A 27440-nucleotide genomic window follows, 5' to 3' on the forward strand; every position below is an offset into this window, starting at 1 on the left:
TACACTTTCAAGTGAAGAAGAATACTACCACACCATAGTACTAAGTGGCTATAATTTTTATTTATGATGTGGAGACCTAAATTAACCATCTTAACTCTAACGAGCTAAACAGACCTCCCTTGTCATTCCCTGAAAGCTCGACCACGAGGACCCTATGGATACAACACCCCAATCACCAGAGCGTCATACTCCCAATTATCCCCAAAACATATTAAACCCTTTTATTTGTATGAGTTGTGTAATGACCTGTTTCCAATTTTACGGTTTTTTTTTTTATAATTTTAATAAGTGAATGTACGAAAATGCCCTTCAAGGAAAATGCATTGATTTTGTTTGACCACCTTGATGTGTCATGCAAGATCTATTTTCTTGATGTATCCTCATAGTATTCATCGTTACGAACGCGTGGGTGCAACCGGAATGTAATTTGGAGTTATAACAAAGGAGATATTAACGTTTAAAGTTAGGGATATTTTGGTAATTTTAACCTTCTTTAGAAGGCTCCAGAAAATCTGAAGCCATGTGAAATGCCACGTTTATGGCTGGGATGAAAGGAAAAGAAAAGGGAAAGAAGAAATGGACGGCTGGGATGAGAATGAGAGAAGAGAAAGGAGAGAAAGGAGAGAAATGAGGGAGGGAACCGGCCAATTAGGAGGAAAGGAAAGGAGGGGAAATGAGGGAGAAAAGAAAGAGAGAATTGGACCATACCCTTAACCAGTGACCTGACCAATTTTTTGATGGTGAATTATCCATTTTTTCAGCGTATTTCATCAAACCACCACTTGGAAAACTCTTCATGACCTTCCCCCTTCCTATTACACCCCAAAAATTAAGGGATTTGGCCTTGAAATTGGGAGAACCAGCATGGTATGGTGTGGTGGTTTTGGGTTCGAATCACCAAAATTTGAAGCTAATCCCATCAACCACCACCACTAATAGACTCCCCTCAACCCCAAGAATAGAGCCCAAGCAATGGTTGAGGCATTGGAGCTTGTTTGAAGTCGAGTCAAGAACACCCATTTCAAGGGTTTCTGGCGTATCGAGGTTGATTTCAAGTGTTTCTTGGACAAATTGGACTTGGCCACAGGTATGAAAATTATTCCTCTTATTGAGATCTATTTGTCTATAGAATTTGGTAATTTTTGGAAATAGTTGATTTTTCCGGCGAGTCGGGTTGGCCAACCGCCACCTGCAACGGCGTATGGGCCAAGAGGTCCCCTGACCTTCCTAGGCTAAATTTTAAAACCCTGATTCCATTTGTGAAGTCCAATCGATGAATTTCTGTCATTTGAACCTAGTTCCATTAAGGTCCGCCACTTGATTAGAATAGTAATCGACGATTTGACTGTTGGATTGTCACCAAACTTTAATATATTATAGTATGTAATATTTAAGGACCATAGGAATTTACGGATCAGGAATCTAATGTATGAGTCTTTCCGAATTAGATTTGTAGGTTTGTAAAATAAAACATCGCCCGCCACTTGGTTTTAGCAATTGGTGGAGATCCAACCGTTGGATCGTAATGAAACTTTACTATGATGTTTTAGAAGCATAATGTGGATATTTGGAAGTTACGAATCCAAAATCCCAGGTGCGGATCTTCCAGATCGAGTTACATAGGGTTGTATACCCTACCGTCGATCTTTGACCGATGATTAACTTTTGGTCAATGAGTCTCAAATCATTCTAGAATGTCCTTGGGGATGTGTTTTATGTAAGTTATGAGTTCTATTGATAAAGATTCTGAGATGTGGTTTGATGTTTGTTCTACGCGCCAATCATTTGTGTCGATGTTTGTGCTAGGGAGTTGTTGCGCGGACTCCAGGTGAGTGGGTTTCTTCCTTTTTATAGTATGTGTGTGTGTGTGTGTGCGCTTTATGGTTTCCAGAAACATTTTTATATGAACTATGCTTTAAATGCCATGTCGAAAATGAGTTGCGTTTTAAGTATTGCATTATTATAAATCATAAATTATATCGTTTGATGTTGCAGAGGCTCAGGTAAGCTTCAAGTGAGTATATTGTGATGGTATTGGTTGCATGGCATATTGTTATGCTTAAATACATTTAGAGCTCATTATTACTGCACCCTGGTGTTAGTGCTCCCACCTAAGGCCAGGGCACATTCTTTCACGTGATGTTCGCCTCCTGTACCGCACGCTCACTTTGGATCCAAGTTTGGTGTCAGCCCTGTCATACGGACCACAATAGGTGGTTTCAACTCGTAGGTGGTTCCAACAAGTTTGGTGCCAGCCCTGTCTAAATTTTACTGTTTTTTATTGAAGACTCACCTACATGTGATGTTAAAATACCTCCAATATATATATATATATATATATATAAGAAAAGAAAAAAAAAAACCTCTTACTCCCCCCCACGTTCTCTCTCTTCCTCTCTCCTTCTCATTTTCTAAAAAAATGTGTTCATACATATAGAGTGTGTAGGCAAATGCTAATATATATTAATAATGTAATATTTTATTTATTTAAAACAAAATCACCCACATTTTTTAACTTCAAAAAGTAAAAAAAAAAAAAAGAAAAACGTTAAAAAGGGCATGATCCAGAGTGAGATGGAGGCCCAACTCCACATTGTTAGCTGCAACTCTGTAACTTAAAAAAGTGAAGAAGCTTTCCGTCTCTTGATCTTGTCTCTGTCTGGGTTTCCTCGCCTCTGCATCTACATTATTCAAAAATTTGGAAAAATAAATAGAATTCAGATCTATGTAGAATAATAGCCATCATTTTAAATTTATTGTAATTATAACCAAAATTTGATGTGAAGGTACTAATATATTGTTAATGCAATCATGCCCTTTCTACAATGTGACGTTAAAAATATAATGTGCCTCCAAAAGCTTTTGCAACGCTATTACCACGCGATGCTCCCATACCCATCATGTACAAAACACCTCCTCCCATACCCATCATGTACAAAACAACTCCAGTGGCACCTCTCAATTTTGTTAGAAACCATGTCCATAACATCATTCTCTGAGTCACCCATGCCATATTAAAATTTACAATGAAGAGAGAGAGAGAGAGAGAGAGAGAGAGAGAGAGAGAGATGAGGGGTTTATGGGGAGGGAGGGGTTAGGTGTTAATATATAGGCAGGTACAGGGGAGAATGATAGGAATGCAGGAATAAATGGAGACAATGGGATCAGTGCATAATTCATATTTGTCTGTAGTGATTACAAAACCTGTTGCAGCTGGGGCAGGAGGAAGAACGGAAGGATATGAAACCATATCCTGAATCTATGTCCTGTAACAAAGTCGCCCTAGAAAAGAAAACTTTTGAATGATGTTGACGAATTTGGGTTTGGTTTGATTTTCTAGGGTTCTGTTTGATTTGTTTCGAATTTGTGCTATCAGTCTAATCTGCAGTGCAATTCAATTCAACCGTAAATTGGCCGAGGAATTTAGGGTTCAAGTTCCATAAGGGATAAGTATGTGAGAGAGGGCGGGATGTCGACAATGATGATCAAGTTTTTTTCATTTTCTGAAGGTTTTTAGTAATGAAGGATATATTAGTATTTTTATATCAAGTTTGGACTATAATTATGATAAACCTTAAAAGATGATTATAATTATATATTGGATCTAGATGTTAGTTATTTTTTTAAATTTCCCAATAATTTGTGACTTAATCAGATTTTGACATGTGTCCACAACTAACTTAATTCTAACCGCCGTTTTAACTCTAAAAAATACAAAATACAAAATGAAAAAAAAAAAAACCAACGAAGAATTACACAGAACTCTCTCTCTCTCTCTTTCTCCCTCCCTCTCCCCTGATGTCGTTGATGCGCCTCCTCCTCACAGCCTCTTTCATCCACCCACCGCCGCAATTTCCAATATTTAAGGCGCCAAGCCGCTATTTCAGCATCCGGCTCGACCAATCAAGCCGGTCGAACCGTTAAGCCGCCTCCGCCTTCATGTGGTGGACGTTAGCCAAGATGTGGGCCTACAGCTTGCAACTGGTCTTGAAGAAATCTGGACACCGTCTTCTCAAACGACTCCATATTTTCCGTGAATTGTATGGTCTCGTACAAGTTCCAGCGCGGCGTCGCGAGGACTTTTCGGGCCAGCTGAAGGCTGTTCTGTAGAACTTCGGAGATTGGATTATGGGGCGGAGTTCCTCGATTGAGGAGATGAGTTGTAGGCGGTTCCTCTTCTGTGGCATGATCTTCCTTCTTTTTTTTCTATTTGATTTTATTTTGTGTTGTATGTTTACTCTGATAGGTAAAGGCGGCCAGAATTGAAGTTGGTCGTGGACACGTGTCAAAATCTGATTAAGTCACAGAGAGGCCTTGGGTAAAATTGGGCGTAGAAGATTTTGAAGTCATAATAATAACAAGGATAGCATCGAGTGAGTGAGTCCACCTACTCCGCTCTCTGGCAAATAATTTCCTCCTACTCCTTTGACTATGGAGAAGAAGAGTTTCCTGGAGAGAGAAGGGAGAGTGCAGCTTCTGGTTTTGCTCTTTTGCTTCCAAATTTCCAATGCTTATGATTTAGGCAGCAGCACAGATCCATTCTGAGTTTCCCATTTCACGGCGAAGCTTGGAAGGAGCTTCATTTCGTTCACTCTCCCTTTTCGGTTTGTTTCTTCTTCGTCTTCTTCTTAAGACTGCATTTAGTCATAAGATAGTTTATATAAGCCTTTTCTTTGCTCTCTCTCTCTCTTTTTTTTTTTTTCCTTTCTTTTTCCACTTAGTTCTAATTGTTTATGTGCAAATGGGCTTGTCTGTATTAATGAGTGGTGGGATTTGGAAAAATGCGCCATGTTTAGGGTTTAGCTGTGGTGTTGTTTACAGTAGAAGTTGTAATTCGTTGTCCATGTGGTCAAAAATTTGACAGAGGGAAAGAGACAGAAGGAAAGAGGCAGAGGGGTAGCCTTCAAAGCCCTCATTGCTGCTATCCCACATTCAACATCGAAGTAGTAGACTGTTGGATGGGTGTGGATTTTCGCGTGAGAATCGTGGATTGTTGTGGTTATTCATTGTTGCCATAGTCAACAAATACCATCTGATTTTAAACTGAACAGAGCGAAATTGGAATTTCCTTTTTGGTAGATTTGTGGCATTTAACCTAGTTCATGGTTTTGAATTATAATTCGTTTCGGGTAAAGCTGACATCTTTGCTGCTCTAGTTTTTACTTGCTATATGTATCCCAACATCCAACTCTGGTTTTTGTTTGCAGAAAGAGTGGGTCAAAGTGGATATCCAACTCTGTTATATATCCCAGCATCCAACTCTGGTCTTGCTAATAAGTTGTATGTTATATAGGTTTTTCCTTTTTCGCCAAGCTTTGTATTTTCTCTGTTTCCCCAATCCTTCAAACAACAAAAATATTACATAGTTTTCCAATATCATTAAAACGCATCTCACACTATTTTATGTGCTATTATGCCAAGGTACACAGGATAGTGGATTCGTGACGAAGAGTCAAGGACATTTCACAGATGTGTGTATCTCATAGAAATTTCATTACCTATTTTGCAGGAAAACATAAATTCTACATCGGAGAAAGAGAAGATATGGGCCTTCGTCAATATGGGGTACACAATGGAGGAGGCCTCAATAGCAATTGAAAGATGTGGTATAACTTTTGTTTTATATATATGCATAATGTTGATTTTAGGTTGCTTTTAGCATTTTCCCGTCCACATCTCCAGTTAATTACCTTTGCTTTGGTTCTTTTTGGATGATTATGTTGAAATCCTGGAAAATGCTATATATTTAGTTTTGGTATAACTTTAGACTCCAGAAAAAGAGATAAAAGTACACTCATTTAATGTCTAACATCTCACCTTCAATGTTGAAAAATTTATTGCTTCCTTTGTGGGTAGCTGGGGTCACAGTCATGTGCCCACAAATGCATGTTCACATCTCCAGTTAGTTACTTTTGCTTTGATTTGGATGATTAAGTTGATAACCTGTAAAATGCTGTTTATTTACTTTTGGTATAATTTTAGCACCGAACCAAATGCATATTCAGGAGGGTTTCTGGGATAATTTTGATTAGAATGTCTTTCATATATGATTGGGGGCCAAAGAAACATCATTCCTAGGTAAATGAAATTTTTATGAGACACACACACGTTAAATGTCTTTGACTCTTTGTCATTAATCCACTACACGTGTACATTGGTATATTAGCACATAAAATAGTGTGAGACGCGTTTTAATGATATTGGAAAACTGTGTAATATTTTTTTTTTTTTATATTTGAAACACTGAAAATACAAAGCTTGGCAAAAAAAGGGAAAAACCAATATAACATACAACTTATTAGCAAGGCCAATAAACTACCTCGGTATCAGAACAGCTACCCAAGTCTGAAAATACAAAGTTTGATGAGTGCAATTCAACCATCTTTGCTCAAAATAGGGCTAACTTAAATATCCTTTACTATAAAATGCCAATTGTCATGGCATTTGTGTTTGTTTTTGGTTAAATTTTATAATAGACATAAAACATTCTTTCTATATGTCAAGAGTGCCAAATCTGTCTTTCGCTTCGGATATGGGGTTCTTGGTGTGTCGAGAGGTTCTTGGGTTGGGTTTAAGGTGAACTCCATTTTCCTTTGCCACTATATCTGAGGTGTTTGCTTTTATTTGTCTAATATTAGACATAGTATATTTTGTTTTAGAAGTTAGAACTTATTGCTAGCAGTTTAATCTGAGAACCAAGTTAATATTCATCTTAACTGATCGTGTCACATACTTCAATTCAGTTGACTTAAAAACATATTACATTGTTTAACTTTCAGGTTATATTTGATTTCACTTTGTTGTTAAAGAAAGAAAATCTTCAGTTCAATCATGGAGCAAGAAAAGTGATTATGTTAGATGTCTATACAATGACATGTAAACTTTCCCATGTTTGATTCTTTTTGCAGATTAATGAGGCAAATATGTACAAGGAAACTTATTGATTCCATATGTAATACGCATAAACCAATCAAATTGTGAAACTACATCGAGTCTTTTTAGTATGTAGGTTTATGTAAATTCCCATGTTCTGTTATTTTTCCCATTTGTTGTTATTAGCAATTTCTTTATCATGTTCGTTTGATAGTGTTTGGCTGCCCAGAAAATTTTGGAATTTAAAATATCATGGGATTGGGGTTTTAAGAAACACCCAAGTTCTGTAATTTAGCCTCGTTGTTCTTATTAGGATTTTCTTTGTTCATTTTGGTTGGAGCTTCATATAGTGTTTGGCTGCTACGAAATTTGGAATACAAAATATAGTGGTTTTAAGAAAACACAAGTTTTGTAGTTTTACCCTGCTGAGTTTATGGTCTTCAAATTAAACAATGCTTAATCCAATTCGAGTTGTTCACCCTAGTGCGAAGATTTTATATCATTTCATAGAAACATGCCTTTGACAACTGATGTATTGGGTTCTATTTCTTTTGTATGTAAATAGGTCTATCTACCAAATATTTCGTGTGTAAATAGTATGTCTGTACACATCAAGTATTATCTTTAGTAAATAAATAGTACTATATACTAAGTTTTCTTATGGTTTTCAATCCCGCGGGCATCCCTTGCTAGTTTGCTCTTATTCCTCTGAATTTTCTCACTCTCACAGATGTCTATGAAGAAGAAGAGTTCTTGGAGAGAGAGAGAATGGAGAGTGCAGCTTCTGGTTTCGCTCTTTTGCTTCCAAATTTCCAATGCTTATGATTTAGACAGCAGCACAGATCCATTCTGAATTTCCCATTTCACGACGAAGCTTGGAAGGAGCTGGAGTTGGAGCTTCATTTCATTCACTCTCCCTTTTTGGTTTGTTTCTTCTTCTTCTTCTTCTTCTTCTTCTTCTCACTTAGTGCTGCCTGCTAAGTGCTTGGAGTTGGCATTACCAAGGAAAAGTATTACATTATTCTCTTGCTTTTTTATTTCTCATGTGACTGTCACTGATTGACTGTTGAGTACAAATTTTGTGTTTTGTTGTATTTTGAACATACATTGATGACTTGATGTGTTTTGGATTTGTGACAAACAAACAATGGCATTGGCTTCACTCTTTGATTATACATCATGACCATGGGTACCCTTTGTGGTTGTGGAATCATTCATTCATTCATTTTTCAATATTTACTTTACTCTCATTTCATTCATTCCTAGCAAATTAACTAGCAGGATGGGTTCTTTGTTTTGTAACATCTTCCTTTGTTTCCTGCTAACTCGATTACGTTATCACTCTTTCTTTCCCTCAAGTTTGGCTGCTGGATTCTGGCTGCTCAAGGAGTAATGCAGACAATCTGTTTGAGTTCGATGCTATTGTTGTTGGTACTAGCAGTAACTTCATCGGGAGGAGGACAGTCAGATTTGGGAGCACTCTTAGACCTCCGGAAAGGCATTCACAAGGACCCTTCGGGGAAACTTCTTGTTTCATGGGATTCTAACTCCTTGGACTCTGATGGATGCCCCTTAAATTGGTTTGGGGTAACATGTAGTAATGGTCGCGTCATCTCAATTGCTATCAATGATGTTGGTTTGGTTGGTGACTTCAGTTTTTCAGCCATTACTGGCCTTACAATGCTTCAAAACTTGTCGCTTTCAAACAACCAGCTCACAGGGACCATCTCAAAGGTTGCTTTATTTCAGTCTCTTGAATACTTGGATCTCTCAAGCAATTTGTTTCATGGGCTATTACCCTCCGATTTGGTCAACTTAAAGGGTCTAGTGCTTTTGAATCTTTCTTCGAACCAATTTGAAGGCATTTTGCCCTCTAGTTTTGGCAAACTTGAACAGTTGAAGTTTATTGATTTTCGAGCTAATGGCTTTACTGGAGACATTATGAATTTTCTATCCAAAATGGGTAGCGTGGTCCATCTTGATGTAAGCAGCAATCTGTTATCTGGTTCATTAGATTTGGGACTTGGTAACTCCTCTTTTGTTTCCTCTATTCAGTATTTGAACGTTAGCCACAATTCCTTGGTTGGAGAGCTTTTTCCTCACGATGGAATGCCATATTTTGATAGTTTGGAGGTGTTTGATGCTAGTTATAATCAGTTAGTGGGTCCTATACCTTCCTTCAATTTTGTTGTCTCTCTACGAGTACTTCGGCTTGGAAACAACCAGCTATCAGGTTCTCTACCGGAAGCTCTATTGCAAGAGAGCTCAATGCTCTTGTCAGAACTGGATCTTAGTCATAACGAACTTGAAGGTATATTGCGTTTTCAACAGTTTTTTACACATGTTAGCTGTTGCTAAGAGATTTTACATACATATTTGTCCTTTTGTATTTCAAATTGAAAGTTTCGTTAGACTTTCTTTTTTCATACTTGTAGATTGAAAATAAACAAGTAAAATCACTTACGATGTAATGAAAGAAAGGCTTTGATTTAGTTATTTATTCTTCCACTATAAGCTTGAGTAAACTTTCTCACACTTATCAGAAAGTCCATTGCTTTAGGAAATTAATCTTTAACGTCTTGTCACTAAGAGAAATCAGACGGCTATGTTGTCATGGTTGCATTAGCATCTTCGCATGAAACTATGTTGATGTAGATGGAATCATGGGTGGAGAAGCATATTAATTTTAGAAAGCAACTTTAGGGTAAAGGCTCCATTATTTCAGTACGAGGAAATCTTCTTTTGCGTGATTTCATGTTTGTTGGTTGAAGTCGCCAGTTTTTAAAAGTGATTATATCATCTTGAATTTTTAATTGCATTTGTTTACTGTTTTTCCCTCCCTTTCCTTCTTACATGATCACACTGATTACCTTCATGGCAGGTCCGGTAGGAAGCATCACCTCTGCAACTCTGAAGAAGTTTAATATTTCTTCAAACAAACTGTCAGGCTCCTTACCTGCCATGGTTGGGCATTGTTCTGTCATAGATCTGAGTAATAATATGCTCACAGGTAACTTGTCCCGAATCCGAGGTTGGGGAAATTACATTGAAGTTATCGAGCTAAGTTCCAATTCATTGACAGGAAGTCTGCCTAATCAAACGTCTCAATTTTTTAGGCTAACTTCATTTAAGATATCCAAGAACTCATTAGAAGGCATTCTTCCGACAGTATTGGGAACATACCCAGAATTAAATGTGATTGATCTTAGCCTCAACCACCTACAAGGCTTACTTCTTCCAAGCTTTTTTTCTTCAACGAAATTGACTGATCTTAACTTATCGGGCAACAATCTGTCTGGGTCAATACCCATCCAGGACATATCAAGTGATTCTTCAAGTGGTTCGGCTCAAAATTTGAGCCTGGTGTCTATAGATCTGTCAAACAACTCATTGGCCGGTCATTTGCCCCCAGAGATCAGTAAGTTCCGTAACTTAATGTATCTCGATCTATCTAATAACAACTTTGAAGGTAGCATTCCTGAGGACCTTCCAGATGTCCTGAAAGAGTTCAATGTTTCTTTCAATCATCTTTCTGGCGTCATACCTGAAAACTTGCGGCAGTTCCCTGATTCCGCATTTTATCCAGGGAACTCATTGCTGATTTTTCCTCGTTCCGCATCTTCACCGAAGGATGTCCCAAACATGACTTTTAGGGAACACAGGCCCCTTATGAAAGCAGCTATTAGGATCTCCCTCATTGCAGGTTTGGTTGGTGGAGCTGCTGTTTTAGTTCTTTTATGCCTTATGATCCATTACAGGTCCCACTGGCAGAGATGTAGAAAGGGCAGTTCAAAAGCAAGTTCTGGAAAGAAAGATGCTGTGCAAGGAGGTTCTGCCCTTTCTCATCGTCATCGATCAGCACCGGACAAAAATATAGACTGCTCAAAATCTTCTTGTGATCTCCTTCCAAAGCTTTCACCATCAACCCAAATGGGGTCTGCTCATGATGCCCGTGACACTTCGTCTCTTGTAAAGAATCCTAAGAATTTGGGTCATCCTGAATCAAAAGAAAGGGGTGAAGGGACATCTTCTCCTATGTCTCTCTTATCATCGTCGAATCCATCACCCTTTAAAAAGCCACAGCCACCAGAGAGTGCTGCTGTGCTCACAGCTTATTCTCCAGATAAATTGGCTGGTGATTTGCATCTGTTTGATGGCTCCTTGGCCTTCACAGCAGAAGAACTTTCCTGTGCTCCAGCAGAAGCTATTGGAAGGAGTTGTCATGGGACAATGTATAAAGCAATGCTCGACTCCGGTCATGTATTGGCTGTCAAATGGCTACGGGAGGGAATAGCAAAAGGAAGGAAAGAATTTGCAAGAGAAGTGAAGAAACTAGGAAACATCAGGCACCCGAATCTAGTTTCTCTGCTGGGTTATTACTGGGGCCCTAAAGAACATGAGAAACTGATTATATCAACTTATATCAATGCACAATCGTTGGCATTCCATCTCCATGGTAAGATTCCGCTCTTTGTGCTTTATTGTACGATTGCAAATAAGCATCTCAAATATACTTGTACCATCTGTTAGAAAATATTAAATATGCGCCACCGGGTCTATCCATACGTACTAAAACACTGAAAATTGTCCATAGAGAGAAGATTAGATCTTAGCCTACCTAGATTTTATTTGGCTGACATTGGTGACTTTTACGCTTTGATATTTTACTTAGGTTTATAAACTGTTAGATTAGAGTTCCCTTCAACGAAAGCAAAACTGCATACTGAAAATTGTCAAGAGAAAAAAGAGTGTATCTTAGCGTACTTAGATTTTATTTGGCTGACATTGATGACTTTTACGCTTTGATATTTTACTTTGGTTTATAAACTGTTAGGTTAGTTCCCTTCAATGAAAGCAAAACTGGAGTGCCACTGATGTTTGTTTATTATTTTGTCCGTTTTCGAATTTGTTTCTCTTTTTATCCCTGAATCTGACATTGGTTGCTGAATCTTTCTGACTCTACAGAGGCAGAGCGAACAAAACTCTCTCCCCTGTCACTTGAGGAACGGCTTAGGATTTCTGTAGATGTTGCCCGATGTCTGAACTTCCTGCATAATGAGAAGGCAATTCCCCATGGCAACCTCAAATCCACGAATATTTTATTAGAAACTCCTAGTCTGAATGCACTCCTTACAGATTATAGTCTCCACCGAATTTTGACTCCCACTGGGACTACTGAGCAAGTCTTGAATGCAGGTGCTCTTGGCTATCGCCCCCCTGAATTTGCTAGCTCAAGTAAGCCCTGCCCATCGTTGAAAAGTGATGTCTATGCATTTGGGGTGATCTTGTTGGAGCTCCTGACTGGAAAGAGTTCCGGGGAGATTGTCTCTGGGATACGGGGTGTGGTTGATCTGACAGACTGGGTGAGACTGTTGGCAGAAGAAAACCGTTGTTTTGAATGCCTTGACAGACTGATTCTGGAAAGGCTGAGTGTAAAGAACTCCCCAAGAGTTCTTGATGGTATGCTACAGGTAGCTCTAAGATGTATTCATCCAGCATCCGAAAGACCTGACATTAAAACTGTGTTTGAAGACATTTCAAGAATAGTGGACAAAGGGGGTGCCCCGGCAGGATAAATGCTCTTAACTGTAGAGTTCTTGATACTAACACCGTATGTCGATTATTTCTTTCTTAATTTTCCAATTGTTTTTGTCAAAATGGTCCTGTTATTGACAATGCCTAGTTACAGTTTATAGAAAAATAAGTTCCTTGTTGATGTGTTATGAATAAATTTCACAAAACCTACTCTTGGGTGTAACCGATGATTTATTCCCCGCTCTCTCTCACATTGATTCCAATATGTTTCAAGTACATTATATCCATATTCAGTATTGCCATAAAATTGGGGTGCAGAAGTAAAAAATTTCAAAGATCGAATCCAGTACGAGAATCATATTCCAGAGTAGGGCGGAAATATGTAGTTCATATGAACTTTTTGTTGAACTACCAGGTGCTACATTTAAATAATCATGCCGACATTTAAATAATCATGACAAGCAATCCGAATGCCAGTTACATGTTTTCAATGCCACGAAATCAGCATCCATTCTCTCTTCAAACGAAATCAGCAGGTCCCAGATCAAATTGCTGATATGTAGTTCATATGCTAAGCTAAACCTGTTTGATTTAGTCGAAAATCATAGTTTGTTCTCGCACTCTTTAATACCAGGCACAGCAGATTTGAAATGAATCACCCATATCCAGAATATATCACACAAGAGACTCAGAAGAACAATACATAAAAATAAAAGCACACTTCCGCATCATATTTGTTTCAGTTTATAGCAGGGAGAACAACGAAACTCATCTGAAATCAACCACCTTTTTAACAGGTTTTGTGTGTTGGATAGTAGCAGTATACCTTAACATCCAAGGGCATGCCGCGAAATTGACCTGCGCCTTCTGGTGGTGTTCAGTTGCAGACAGCACACGGTAAAAACAACACCGAAGCACCACCAATATCCTCTATGAAAGCTTGGGCTGGGGTAAACTTCTTTGCATCAAACCATGGGTGTGATGTCACTACCCAGGCAATGTTTGCAGTATGTGAAATGTAAAAAATGGTCGCAAATAAACATTTCATCTCTGTTTTCTGGTAAACAATAACCGCAAAACAGATGACGTAACTATTAGTATTAAACAACATGCTTAACTCTGAGTACGCAGATAATGTGATAACGCACCTTAAAATTCCATCAGCAGTGTCCCTCACTGCTATAAATCCTGAATTTAGAGGTTGTGCTTTGTAGTTATGGAATGTCAACGCCAGATGAAAATTCGGATATTCGCGAAATATGTGTCCTAGATCATCAACAACTGCTATATCTGCGTCGGTGAAGATGTAAACCTCAAGCAATTTCAGGATTGACGATTTCAAACAAAATAATGAAGTAAACTAGGTAATGCCGGTGAGAAACATAGCTACTGATGAGCAAAGGATTTGTCTGCTCGTTATTTATATAATGTGCTCGTACGATGTAAGACCTGATTCTTTGAAGCATCAACTTGTCTCGCGAATAATCGCCTTGAATTGGATACACAGTAACCTTGTTTCTGGGTAGTGAAAGATCAGATGCGTAGTCGGTTAGAATGACTACATTGCTCCGGGGCATATTGCCAGCTGCAATGTATCAATAATATCACAAACCAAAGTGAGGAAGCTAAACAGAATTCTACACTACAACACCTGAATGAAGTTAAAAAGGACAGTCAAGATGGCCATGGATCTCTCAACTTTAGTATACGAAGCATTCCTAACTGTAACCGAGTTTGAGAATTGATCTTCGATGAGCCCATTGGCGGTGGAAGATTTGCATAGTGTGAAGACAGTGACAAGGGCAATGCCATCAACTGCGGTGGAGACCCGAGAAGAATGGGTGCGGTTGAGAGCCTTGATGCTATTGCCTTTGCCTGCCTATACCAAAAACAAAACATGAGTCATAGACGAAACAAATCCTAACCTGGTAGTTAGGACGTTCCTCGTCAACCTACTAGGTATCGGGTTCAAACCCTCCCCTCCCCTCCCCTCCCCGCCATCTGATTTAATTTGATTTGATTGAAATTAGATTACTACCACTGCATTGGAGGCGATTGCCTAAGCCTTGGCCCTTGACCAGCAGGACCAAGAAGTAAGCGGTTGGATTTGGTGCTTTCTTTCTTCCTAGGCAAATCTTCGTTGTAATGCAATTCCTTAACTAAGAGATGTAAATTACGAATTGTAACAAATAAAAAAATGTTGTAGGCCTAATTTACACTTACTGAACAATATTAAGGACAGGGAGAGAGGTGGCCGACAGCTTATGTGGTAGAAACTAACACACAAATTAAACCTTATAAATTATGCAATTATAGTACCAGTAAGTAGGAATCATTCTATTCCAGGGATTAGAAGGGATGCTAATCAACACAAATTAAACTTATAAAACTGAAAATTAAGTTAAACTAACAACAAAACAATGACTGGGGGGATTTTGGACGAAGTTAACTAAAACAAAATTAAAGGGCAACAAGTAAATTAAGTTGTGAATGAAATATGGATGAAAGGATAGCTAAAGGATTCTTCTCCACACATGAATCATATGCATACAAATCGATTTCCAGTTATTCTTCCTATAGACCATGAATGACAATGCCCCAAATTAATTGTGAACAACACTAATTAACTTAAGATTTTTCTAAGTTCATTGAATTGGATTCAGCGACACAACCAAATTCTTCTTCTCAAGTTCTCTAACTATGAAAAGCATGATAGAGATACATCTCAAAGATCATTATGTTCTGTGAAAATCGTAAGCATTGACATAGCATTTGTAACCATGGAAAGCATGATACTCCTGCCAAGAATTTATTTAGCTCAATCATGACTAGTGACTTTTACTACTTACAAATATAAGTTCATTATAATTAGGTAAAATTCCCTTATATTCTAGAATCAAATCCCTGCATGCAAACTAAGTGTGCACCCTTAATAAACATACAAGAATAAGTTCTTTATAAAGCAGATAAGTAAATCGCATTCATGTTTTATGAAACAATAACTAGATGTAATCAATTTATATAAAACATATGATCATGACTTCAAATTCACCTTTAACAAAAAAGAAACTTAGTTACACATGTTCATCATAACTAAAAAGCAATCTAAAATAAACATTGAAACTTAAAACAAAGATAGAAAGAACTCTGAAAATTCCAACAACTACAATGGATGAATGATAGGCATAGCACACCCTAAATCACTGCAGGAATTTCATATATATAGGGGGAACGGCTGAATCCAAGGAGGAAAAGGTTTTGGCATTTTGAATTATTTTAGAACTCTAAGAATCAGGTAGAAAGTGTTGGAATGTGATTAGGATTCTTCTTTGCAGCTAGAGATAAGATAAGATAATGTTGTATAAGATAGGATAAGATAATGTTCCTCTCTAACAAGGATTCCTCTTTCTTGTGTAATTCCTTGCCTTTCAAGCCTCAACTTTAATTTCATCTTTACCAACTGGACCTACAATAATACAAAAATAACATAAATTACAAAAATAAATGGAAATTAACTAAGTAAATGCAAAGAAATAAGATAACAAAGTCACATAAATATGCTCCTATCAACGGCACAGGGAGAAAAGAGAGAGATATGTATTTGTGAGGTGTGTTATATCAACCTCATTGTGCCTTTATTTATAGTAGTAGGGAAGGTTAATTCATTACCCTAATAGGATTACAATTCTAATAGTATAATTAATATATAACCCTAGAGAATCCTTTAAAGATATCCCAAATACCTTAGGATTTACACAATCACATTCCTAATCTAATAGGACTACAACACTCCCCCTTGAGTGTGTAAATACTCATACAAAACATTGCATCAGGTCTTCAACAGATGAAGTAGATCAGTTGATGAAGTCATTGGCACAATGGACGAATGCAAGTGTCAAATTAAAGAAAGTATGCATTGGTAGTAAAACTCACAAAACTTCGATATGGTAAAACCTAAGGTAGGTCAAACCCATAAACTAAGGAGAAAAGTGAGAAGTATGCATAGTGGCTAAAACAAACGTCATATATGATGAAAGTAATGAACCTCAATGGAGTATGATCATCCCAGGATGGGTGCCTCATTAAAACCTTGTTAGGTAGCAAAAATCCAGTGGGAAAGATGCTCCTAATCAAATGAAAAAGAGTACATTAAGATCAAGTGAGTTTACTTCGGGATACTCCCCTTAAGTTAGATATAACTTCTAAACAAGAGAACTACAAGCAATTCAACTCAGATAGTTCACGCATACCGATTCCTTGGACGAGCTTTTGGAAAGTAAACTTGGGCAATGATTTGGTGAAGAGATCGGCCGAGCTGTCCTAGGAACGGATTTGCTTGACTTCGATGTTTTGATGTTGTTGTTGTTGGTGAGAATAAAAGAACTTCTGCACAATGTGTTTGGTGTTGTCTCCCTTGATGTATCCCTTCTTTAATTGCTCGATTCATGCTAGAGTGTCTTCAAAGATCGTTGTAAGAAGGTCAACGGTGGTACTAAGACCACTAATGCTTTGAATGTGTTCCATGATTGCTCTTAACCAAAAGTATTCATGCGAGGCTTCATACAAGGTGAGAATCTCAGCATCGTTCAAAAGAGTCGCAACTAGCGTTTTCTTAGTAGACCTGCAAGATATTGTGGTGTCTCTAATGGTAAAGACATAAACCATTCGAGAACGCGCCTTATGTGGGTTCGACAACTAACCAGCATCTGCATAACTAATAAGGTGAGAATCAACTTGAGGACCAAGGGGGAAGGCGGCTCATCTCGAGGAATTGTGGATGTAGAACAAGCCCAAATAAAAAATCTCGTTCAAATTCCAAGTATTGTTTTTTTCATGGCCCAATATGACTCCTCGCGAAAGTTGATGTCTCCTCCTGGCAGTGCCATAACAGCATAATATGCTATATAGGGGGGTGGTGCTCCCTGCTTGTCAAGCCTTCCATGCATTTCAAGCAGTCTGCATCCATCGTTCTAGGGATGACATTCCCGCACATCATCACGTGTTACCTTGGTATATATGATGTGTTGGGTTTGGGACATTCCCGCCCATGGTGCCGTTGACGGTGGCGGTCTCGTTCTGTAGTCTTTGCCACCATGGGTGCTTTTTTTTATTATTTTATTTTTATTTTTTTAAAATTAAATTATTTTGAAACAAAACCAAATATTTTCATTTTCAAAATAAAAAGGGGGACAAAATGGTTTTAAGCGGGGTGGAAAAAACTTTAAAAAAAAATGGGGGTTGGAAAAAATCTTCTCTTTAAAAAAAGGGTAGGATTATTTGTTGCAAGCAGCAGGGGTGGGAAAATTTTGGGGTGGGTTTGTTTTCTTTTTCTTGGGAGTGGGTTTTTTTCGACATGCATGTGAGGTAGTGGAAAATGTCTTTAACACCATTCTAGTGTATGCGTATAGGCGCATTGCTATATCTTGCCAAAAGATTAACAACGAAAGAGATGTCAAGTCTAGTGCATTGAGCCAAGTATAATAAAGTACCAATTGCACTTAGGTATGGAACTTCAGGCTCCAAAATCTCTTCCTCATCAACCTTGGGACAAAACGGATGTTGTTTAGCATCTAGAGTCTGAACGACCATAGGAGTACTCGAAGGCTTCACTTTATCCTCATTAAAATGTCACAACATATTCTGGGTGTAGTTCGATTGATGTACTAAGATTCCATCCGAACAGTGCTCGATCTCCAAGATGAGACAATATTGAGGTTTCCTAAGATCCTTCATCTCAAATTTCGATTTTAAGTGAACGATAATTTCCTCAAGCTTTGCGGGAGTTTCGATGAGGTTCATGTTGCCGACATATATTGCAATGATTGCAAATCCAAAATGTGACTTCTTGATGAACACGCATGAGCATAGATCATTGTTCACATAACCATGACTTGTCAAATATTCACTCAGATGGTTATACCACATCCACCTAGATTGTTTCAATTTGGAAAATGATCTCTTCAATTGAATCGAGTGGGTGTTCTGTGGTCTAGAACTATTCGAACTAGTCAATGGAAGTTTGTCTAGAACTCTCATGTAGATTTCCATATCTAGATCCCCATAAAGATACATGGTTACCACATCCATAAGCTGCATATTCAGCTTTTCGGAAACTACGAAACTGAAAAGCAATGTTCTAAAAAACAGCCTAGGCGCTAGGCGGTGGTGACCCAAGACGTTTTCTTGCAAATCAGTTGGAAAAATCCGTTGGACTAGCACTCACATATGTATAATCAAAGAAGGCACTTTCTGGAATTATTAACATGTATATGATCTCATGAATGGAATGTCACTACTTAGACGTGAGAACCAGGGATACCATATGCTCATACCAATTTTAAACTCCACATATTGAGACACATAACAATCAAGATAGAAGTCTAAGGGTTGTAGTGGGGCTAAGGTATTGCCTAACAAAGAAAGGTAAGATAAACAAAAGTTCTTAAAGCAATAGTAAGCAAAGTAATGAAATAAACTCTTATAATTCAATCAGAAATCAACTTTAAACACCCATGGGAGATTCACACAACACTTAGGCCATATTCAAACTTTTGGACGCTTTCTTCAACAACCAATACTTGTGAGTTCAATCTCACTTATTTATCAGCTCTTTTTCTTTCTTTTCTCAACTTTTTCTTCTTTTTTCTTTCTTTTTCACGTTTTTTTTTTCCTGTGCCCTATTCTTTCTTTCTTTGGCACACTAAATGTACATCCTCATAGGTTTCCAACAAAAAACCTTCCCCCACACTTGTTTTTCTGCAAATTGTAGATCAAAAGGAATTCTCTCTAAGTCATGCTCCACCTCCACTATCCTTTAAGAATAAGGGTATGGATAGTCCTATTCTAGGCTAGGTAAGGATAATGTCGCTAACAAAGAAAATTAGGCTAACTAGGGCTCAAAGGGGTTAAACCTACAATACATATGCAAGGGTAAGGCTTTTTGGCTCTGGTTTAAACTAAACAACTTCATTTTGTTATTTGTTATGCACTCAATTTTATGTTTTGAATGAAATGGGCATGAGTTCTAGTATTTGGATCTATAATGATGAAAACGCATTCTAAGTAGTAACCAAACAAAGAAATAATAAGATCATGCAACGACTTTAGAAAACAAAAACATCACAAATTAATAACTCTCCAAACAAAATTTAGGCTCAAGTCTCTCAGGGTTGTAACGTTAGTTTGAGTTTCTTCCTTCAAGCATGTTACAAAAACTGATTTTTTCTTTGTGATTACATGTGAATTCGTAAATGATAACTACAAATAAGCATAAACTAAAGAGCATATCAAACTTCCATCCATGTTTGTAACTTTCTTTAACAGTCATGCAATTAAAAACCAAATCCTCATCATTGTGTTGGAAGGTACCCTAGGACATAAACAAACAAACAAACAAACAAACAAAAACGACTCTTTTTGGGTTTTTCAAAACTTTTTCGAATTTTTTTCAATATTTTCGGATTTTCTGTTATAGGACACATTAAAACACTTCAAAAGACAATAAAAACACTTAAAAATAGTGAGTAACAACTTTAAAAGTGATAGCTGATAAAATCTGACAAAATAAGTCATGAAAAACACTTTGTTTACCCGCCCCCCCAACACTTAAACCAAACATTGTCCTCAATGTTCAAACATGGACTTATACGCAAATAATCAAACAACACAACTTACAAACATGACAATTATGGCAAAGTAAAAGCAATAAAGAGTAGGGTTAAAGAATGCAAATATGGTTTTAGAGCTGGGGATTCCTAGGTCTTCTTTATTTGAACGCATGGGTTGCCTCCTAAGAAGCGCTTGCTTTAACGTCTTCAAACCGGACAATACCTCATTTTAAGCTCTATTAAGGTCCACAGCATGGAGGGGTACATCTTTGTTGGAAATGTGCCCTAAAACCAATCATATGATGATACTTTACGGACATTTCAAACTAATGTAGTTCATTTCAAACTAATGTAGTTTAAATGTAAAGGGCAAAGATTATTGTTTAAGCCGTCTAATATAAATGTTATATGCTTAAACGATAAGTCCAAGGAATATGTGATTGGAAGAATGCGATCTAAAGAAGTTAGATTCATGAGACCATTCTTTCGTTGACACATCCTAAACGTTCCTGATCATAGGATTGTCAATTGGGCATTAACAGTCCGTTAAGATCAGTACGTGCTATGTCTTCTCTCAGGGAGAGTGACTAGTCTCGAGTCATTGGTGTGTGTGACATCAAGACAAGTACGTAGGTGCTCAATAGAGAATGAGTTCACTGAACACGATCAACGAAGAGTTCTCATATTCATGTCACATGAGAACTCATGGTTGGGATAATGCAAATTAGTCTTTTGACCTGAGGCATCACAGTTGTCTTGTGGTTAGGTCCTTAATCTTTGATTATGTCAAAGTCACTCTATCAGGGTGTCCACGGCATCGTCGGGGTTAAGCCACTTAGCCATGGAGGCAAGTGAATGCGCAACAAGGGATCTCTAACCTTCAAACTGTTTGAGGGAGAATACTCTATGATATGATTTGGAATCTCTGGCCAGAGTATGAATGAAATGTTGGAATGCGTTCCAGATCACATTCAAGGTAATCATATAAGCACAAGATTCACATTGGATAGTAGACATGAATAAACTATCAAACCAAACAATGTGGTCAAGAGTATTGTATTAGAGAAAGACCGTATTGCATTTGTAATCCTAAACTGAATAGGTTCTCCACCTCTTCTGATTAGCTTGGGTAACCATGATATGCTGCTAGGTGTCACTCATGGTTTGTGGAAGCCCTAAAAGTGTATTATCACTAACGGGAGAATTGAAAGTAAGTTTCAATTCACAATCGATTTGAAAGAGTTTGAATCGCCTACTGCCTCGCTAAAAGGAACCTAATGGATCGTACACCGTGTAAGGTAGAGTTTGAAGATTCAACGGAGATGAGTAAGAATAATTAAATGGTTTAATTATTTATCTAAGGCTAGGATTAATTAATATGTTAATTAATCAAACGAATAAGTTCGTTAAAGACCTCGGGTTAGTTTTGGGCCGCAAGGCCCAATGGGATTTGAATGTCAAGCCCATTAACTCAAGTTGTATGACAACTTGAATAAAACAAAGGGCTTGAAAGCCCAATAAACCTATAGGCTAGCCATGTGTAAAAGAATAGGGCTTTTGGTCCATTAGGTCACTTATTTGAAGGGACTATATAAAGGACTTTATAGCCTAAAATTTACTAAGGGTTATTTTTGGGGGAAAGGATGAGAACACAAGCTCTCCTTTCTCTCTAAAATTTTGGCCAATCTAGAGGGGAAAATCTAGCAATCTTACTTCCTCTAGGTCACTCATTTCTTCTTCAATATACCTTGGTGTGGAGACTTAGAGGTTCTCAATTTTGGGAACTTGGAGAAACCTTTTCATCCATCCAAATCCATGGATCCAAGATGCAAGGAATGAAGGCCCTCTCTTTGGGTGATTAGCCTTTGCTTATGCAAAGAGGAATCTACAAAGGTATTGATTTCTCAACTCACTTTGTTTTGAGTTGAGTCTTGATTCACCTATCTACTAGGCTTTGAATTTCATGGGTAAATGTTTTGTTTTAAGTGCATACAAGCATGATTCCGCCTTTAATTGTTAATTGCATGCTATTGATGTTGCTTAAATGAACATGTTTTTCACAAATTTTCCTTCAATCTTTTACTACATGCTCCTCAAAATACTCATAATAAGGCTCAACGAATGGAAGGGGATAGTGATCTTTCCTGATTGTGGCGTTGAGCTTCCTTAAGTCAACGTGAACTCTTTCACCACCTTGGATTCGATTGGGAACCTACACTAAAGAAGGTAACAACCTATTAGTTGAAATGGGAATTGGAATGGGAATAGGTGGCTCACCAATATATTGCGATGAAGACTCAAAAGTAGCAACATTGGCAACAAAATCACTAGGGGTGCTTTCGGCCAAATTGGGTGTTATGAGGCAGTGGCGTGTTCCTTGTGCTCTATTCCAATTACTTCTTCGTTGGTGGTCCGAAATGCATCATTCTTAATTGGTGATGAATGTTCCTGCCCTATATTTTTAATTACATCAATGGCAAAACAAGAACGAACATCATTAAGATTCTCAATAGATTTAGAAACTTTAAAGTTAATCATATCGCCACTAAACTCCATAGTTAAGGCTCTATTGGCCACGTCAATCTTAGTGTGGGTTGTTTTCATGAAAGGTCATCTAAGTAAGATTGGCGATGGTGGAGAATTGGCTGAGACCTCCATGTCAAGCATATAGAAATCTGCAGGAAAAATCAAGTGGTCTACCTACACCAAAACATCTTCCAGAACTCCTTTCGGGTATGCATTAGATCGATCGGCTAATTAAATAATAACACCATCATTTTTAAGCTCTCCTAGATTCATAGATACATAAACAGAATATGGCATGACATTAATTGATGCACCTAAATCTAGCATAGCATATTCAAACCTTGTATTACCAATTACACAAAGGATAGTGAAACTACCTGGATCTTTGCATTTAGGTGGCAGCTTTCTTTGCAACATTGCAGAGACATTGTCACTTACATGTACGATCTCTTTCTCTCGAATCCGTTTCCTTGTTGTACAAAGTCTCTTCAAAAACTTAGCGTACTTTGAGATTTGCTTTATAGCATCAAAAACGGGATATTGACGTACACCTTCCTTAGCGTTTCCAAAATGTCTTTTTCATCATCTTCATTCCTAAATTGCATAAATCTATGAGGGAAAGGCACATTGGGTGGAATAATGTTAGAAACAATTGAATTTGTACCTACCTTAGTTGAATTGGATAGTATAAGGTGCTTAGGGGGCTGCGGTAAGGGTTGCTCCACCCTTGCCGTGGCCTTGTCTTGTTCCTCTTCTTTGTGCAGCAGCTTTTCATCCTCCGTTTGGCTTGATTTGGATAGTTGTGAGTCGGTTCCAACTTCCTTGCCACTTCTCAAAGTGATAGCATTGGCGGTTTCAAATCCTCCATTTGGATTCACAATGGTTGAACTAGGTAGTTTTCCTTACTCTCTGAATTGGCTCATGAATTCCGCCATTTGCACCATTTGCTTTTCCAATTCATCCACCTTTTTGGCTTAATTTTGCATTCCCTACGTCAAAGTGGTGAGTAATTGAATAACTTTATCATTATCCAAAGACATACCTGAATTTGGTTGGCCCGAATGTGATTGGGGTTGTGTTGGTGCATATGGCCTTGGAAACATCCCAGGGGGTGGTGGTGGTCGAAATCCTCCTTGTTGTTGAGTTTGTTGAGGCTCTCTCCATTTTGTGTTTGGGTGTTCTCTCCATCCCAGATTGTAAGTGTTGGCTTATGGATCATATTTGGGCTGATTTTGGCCTTGATACCCAATGGCATTGGCACTTTCCCATCCCCCATTCTTTATCAATTGAGGGACATTGTTCAGAGGGGTGCCCTTGTATAAAGCACACGCCATAGGTATTTGTTCTTTGCACTTTTGATCCTTTAACAAACTGTGACAAAAGAACAATGAGATTAGCCATTTGGGATTGAAGTTCAGAAATTGTACTTACCTCATTCACTTAGGTTTCCCGTGGGGTGTCTCTTTGTCCAACTCCCTCATATTATTGTGCATTCAAGGCTTGATTGGCCGTTAGGATCTTGGCAACAACTGGGGTTTTGTCAACCAAAGCACCTCATGCCGAGGCATCTAGCATTTGTCTTTCAAGTGGAAGGAGTCCTTCGTAGAAATATTGAATTAGAAGTTTTTTCTTCATTTGATGTTGGGGACAAAATGCAACTAAAGTCTTGAATCGCTCATAATAGGTTGGAAAAGATTCTCTTTGGCTTTGTTGAATTCCACTAATCATTTTCCTCAAAAGAATGACCCTTGAAGTTGGGAAAAATTTCTCTAAGAATGCTCTCTTCATGCTTTCCCAAGAAGTGACGGTTTGAGGTGCTAGTTCATAGAGTTAATCTTTAGCCTTTTCCACAAGAGAGAATTGAAAGGCTTTCATCTTCAAAATGTTGCCATCCACATTAATGGGTGTCATACTCGAGCATACTACTTCAAATTCCTTCAAATGCTTGTTCGGATTTTCCATGGACAACCCATGGTATTTGGGAATATGATGCAGCAAGCTAGACTTCAATTCAAACTTATCGGTCTTGTTCGGAGTTGCCCTAGGGTATTGAATGCAAATAGGCACGGCATTGTCCAACCTCGAGGCTGAAAGTTCCTTGATTGTTCGATTGTCCCTTGCCATGTCTTGTTCTTCCTCCTCTTTTTCTTCAAATTTAGATTCTGAGCTAGAACTAGGTGGATTTGGTTCTGGTTGCTTCTTCTTCCTTCTCAAAGTTCGTTCAAAATCATCATCAAACTCTAATATATGTGCACAAACAGGTTGAGAAGGTCGAGTCATACACTAGTACCTAAAAAAAAGAAAACAAAACAAAATAAGAAAATAAAGAAAAGCAAAACAGAAACAAAGGGGAGATTAGCAATTTCGCTAATTCCCGGCAACGGTGCCAAAATTTGATGTGATAAAAGATAGCACACAAAATTTGTAGTATATGTAAGTAGGGATCGTTCTAGGCCGGAGATTAGAAGGGATGCTAATCTACACAACTTAAACTCTAAAACACTAAATTAGACTCAAAAATAGAAAACAAGACTCTAATGACTCAAAACAACACACAACAAACAAATTGACTCAAAACAAGAACTAAAGGATGATTTTGGACAAATTCTAACTTATGTTGACTCAAAATACTAAAAAGAAACAAATTAAAACAAGTTCTAACAAAGTAGACACGAAATATTAAAGGGGGATTGGTTTTGATGAAATTGAAGTAAAAACAAATAGATTTTAAAGACTCTAAACAACTTGGACGAAATTGGGTGTTTAAATGGGTGAATGGCTAGCTAGAGGGTTCATCTCCACACATGACACATATGCATACAAATCAATTTCCAATTATTATTGCTATAAACAATGAATGACAATGCCCCATGCATACAAATCGGTTTCCAGTTATTATTCCTATAAACCATGAATGATTTTCCTAATTTCATTGAATTGGATGGATAACGCACGGCAACCAAATTATTCTTCAATAGTTCCTTACATGAACAACATAATAGAGATACATATCAAAGATCATTAAGTTCTATGAAAATCATAAACATTGACATGACATTCGTAACTATGAACTGCATGATACTCCTGCCATGAATTTACTTAACGGGATTGTGACTAGAAACCTTCACTACTTGTAAATATAAGTTCATAACTATTAGGTGAAATTCCCTTATATTTTAGCATCAAATTCATGCATGCAAACTAAGTATGCATCCTTAATCAACATACAAGAATAAGTTATCGATCAAACAGATAAGTAAATCGCATTCATGTTTTACGAAACAATAACTAGAGGAAACCAATTCATATCACATATATGTTCATGGCTTTGAATCCACCTCTAGCTAAAATGAGTTTAGCTCCTCATGTTTGCACTTAAACAAAGATAAATTAAACTAAACATTGAAAACGAAGGATAGAATACATCTAGAAACGTTCCAGCAATCCAAGCTTGAATGGTAGGGCACGGTTCCAAAGGTCTCCTCTCTTTTCTCCTTGCAAAGCTGCGACACAATGAGAGATTTCTGTGTATGATGGATGTGTGTTGTGAATTGTGGTGAAAGATCGATCGTGAATGATATGTGCGGCACTATGTATTTATAGGGAGAAGGGAAGGCACGACAAGGTTGAGAAAGAGGGCAATTAGGACTCCAAGTCAACAAAGAACAAGGACACTTTCAATCAAATTCCAGGGAGGACAAGGAATGATTCCTGCGGTAGGTTCTATAACTTTTAGAAAGGGTTGTGCGGCATAGATTTAGGGATAGGATTTTGGCTTCTTGAAAACTGATTTGTAGGTATCCTAATATCATTTAGATGTCCTTGATGCAAGAATTATACGCACACAAATTAAACCCTCTTTTTGTCAATTGTAGTGAAGTGTATAAGTAGGGATCGTTCTGGACCGGGGATTAGGAGGGATTGTTAATCACTTGGATTTGACTTAAAAACGTAAAAACACAATATAAAACAATATTTAATGCTCAAAGAATGCAAAACTAAAAATAAGAAAGATTAAGACTAAGACTTAAACAAAATAAGGGGGGATTGGATTTGGACGAATTTACTAAAATAAATACTTGGACACAAAACAAATTGTGAATATGGATTTGACGGAAATGAATGGATGGGAAGCTAGCTAAGGGGTTCTTCTCCACATATGTTATACTTGCATACAAGATTGATTCTCAGTTGGTCTTTCGATAAATTATGATACTCAACACTCCGGATTAATTAGGTCCGCTTAAATTAACCGTCAAGTTTTCCTTAAGTTAATGAATTGGATGGGTATGCGCAACGCAATTCACAACATTCTCCAAAAGTCCTTTACGTGAATAGCACAATAAAGATACAATCAAAGATCATTAAGCATTATGAAAACTATAAGTGTTGACGAGGCATTCGTTACTATGATGAGCATGAAACTCGTGCCAAGAATATGTTTAACACGATTGTTTATAAGCAACCTCCACTACTTGTGAATATAAGTTCATAACGATTAGGTGAAATTCACTTATATTCTAGCGTCATATTTATGCATGAAAATTAAGCGCGCATTCTTAATAAACATTCATAAATAAGCTATCAATCAAACGGTTAAACAAATTGAATCCACAACTTATGAAATTCCAACGAAAGTTAATCAATTCATATTGCAAATATAAACATAGTTTCGAATCACCCCCTACCTAAAGGGGGTTTAGTTCCTCATAACCTTGAAATCAAAGAAACACCTAAACATTCCAACAACTCAAAGCTTGAATTGTATGAACGTTTAAGCACTCTTCTCTTCCATACATACAACACAAAGAGAATTAAAATGAAACTTTGAAATCAAAGAAACACCTAAACATTCCAACAACTCAAAACTTGAATTGTATGAACGTTTAGGCACTCTTC

The 27440-nt window shown here is 37.6% G+C and overlaps 1 protein-coding gene and 1 pseudogene across 8 annotated transcripts; one reads left to right on the forward strand and one right to left on the reverse strand.

The window, feature by feature from the left end:
* The first annotated feature begins 3724 nt into the window (after positions 1-3724).
* Positions 3725-12584, forward strand: LOC103937375 (probable inactive receptor kinase At5g10020). 8 transcript variants are annotated; one of them, XM_048588138.1, is made up of 7 exons: positions 3725-4604; positions 5208-5293; positions 5510-5606; positions 7604-7797; positions 8233-9184; positions 9755-11329; positions 11839-12584. In XM_048588138.1, exons 5-7 carry the CDS (start codon positions 8266-8268, stop codon positions 12447-12449), a joined length of 3105 nt encoding a protein of 1034 aa, XP_048444095.1. In that variant the 5' UTR covers positions 3725-4604; positions 5208-5293; positions 5510-5606; positions 7604-7797; positions 8233-8265; the 3' UTR covers positions 12450-12584. The 8 variants fall into 8 exon arrangements, with proteins under 8 accessions (XP_048444095.1, XP_048444096.1, XP_048444094.1 ...); XM_048588139.1 differs by having other exon boundaries at positions 5510-5603; XM_048588137.1 differs by having other exon boundaries at positions 5208-5280.
* A 486-nt stretch (positions 12585-13070) lies between these two features.
* Positions 13071-23817, reverse strand: LOC125479104 (annotated as a pseudogene).
* Between the last annotated feature and the right edge of the window lie 3623 nt (positions 23818-27440).

The sequence above is a fragment of a genome, unplaced genomic scaffold (assembly GCF_019419815.1).
Source record: "Pyrus x bretschneideri cultivar Hongxiangsu unplaced genomic scaffold, Pyrus_bretschneideri_v1 Contig278, whole genome shotgun sequence".
Taxonomy (NCBI): domain Eukaryota; kingdom Viridiplantae; phylum Streptophyta; class Magnoliopsida; order Rosales; family Rosaceae; genus Pyrus; species Pyrus x bretschneideri.

Excerpts from the sequence above, each read along its gene's own strand:
- LOC103937375 (XM_048588138.1), top strand. The coding sequence starts at position 8,266 with ATGCAGACAATCTGTTTGAGTTCGATGCTATTGTTGTTGGTACTAGCA. Across the intron at positions 9,185-9,754 it reads TAGTCATAACGAACTTGAAG|GTCCGGTAGGAAGCATCACC; the intron begins GTATATTGCGTT and ends CCTTCATGGCAG. Across the intron at positions 11,330-11,838 it reads GTTGGCATTCCATCTCCATG|AGGCAGAGCGAACAAAACTC; the intron begins GTAAGATTCCGC and ends CTGACTCTACAG.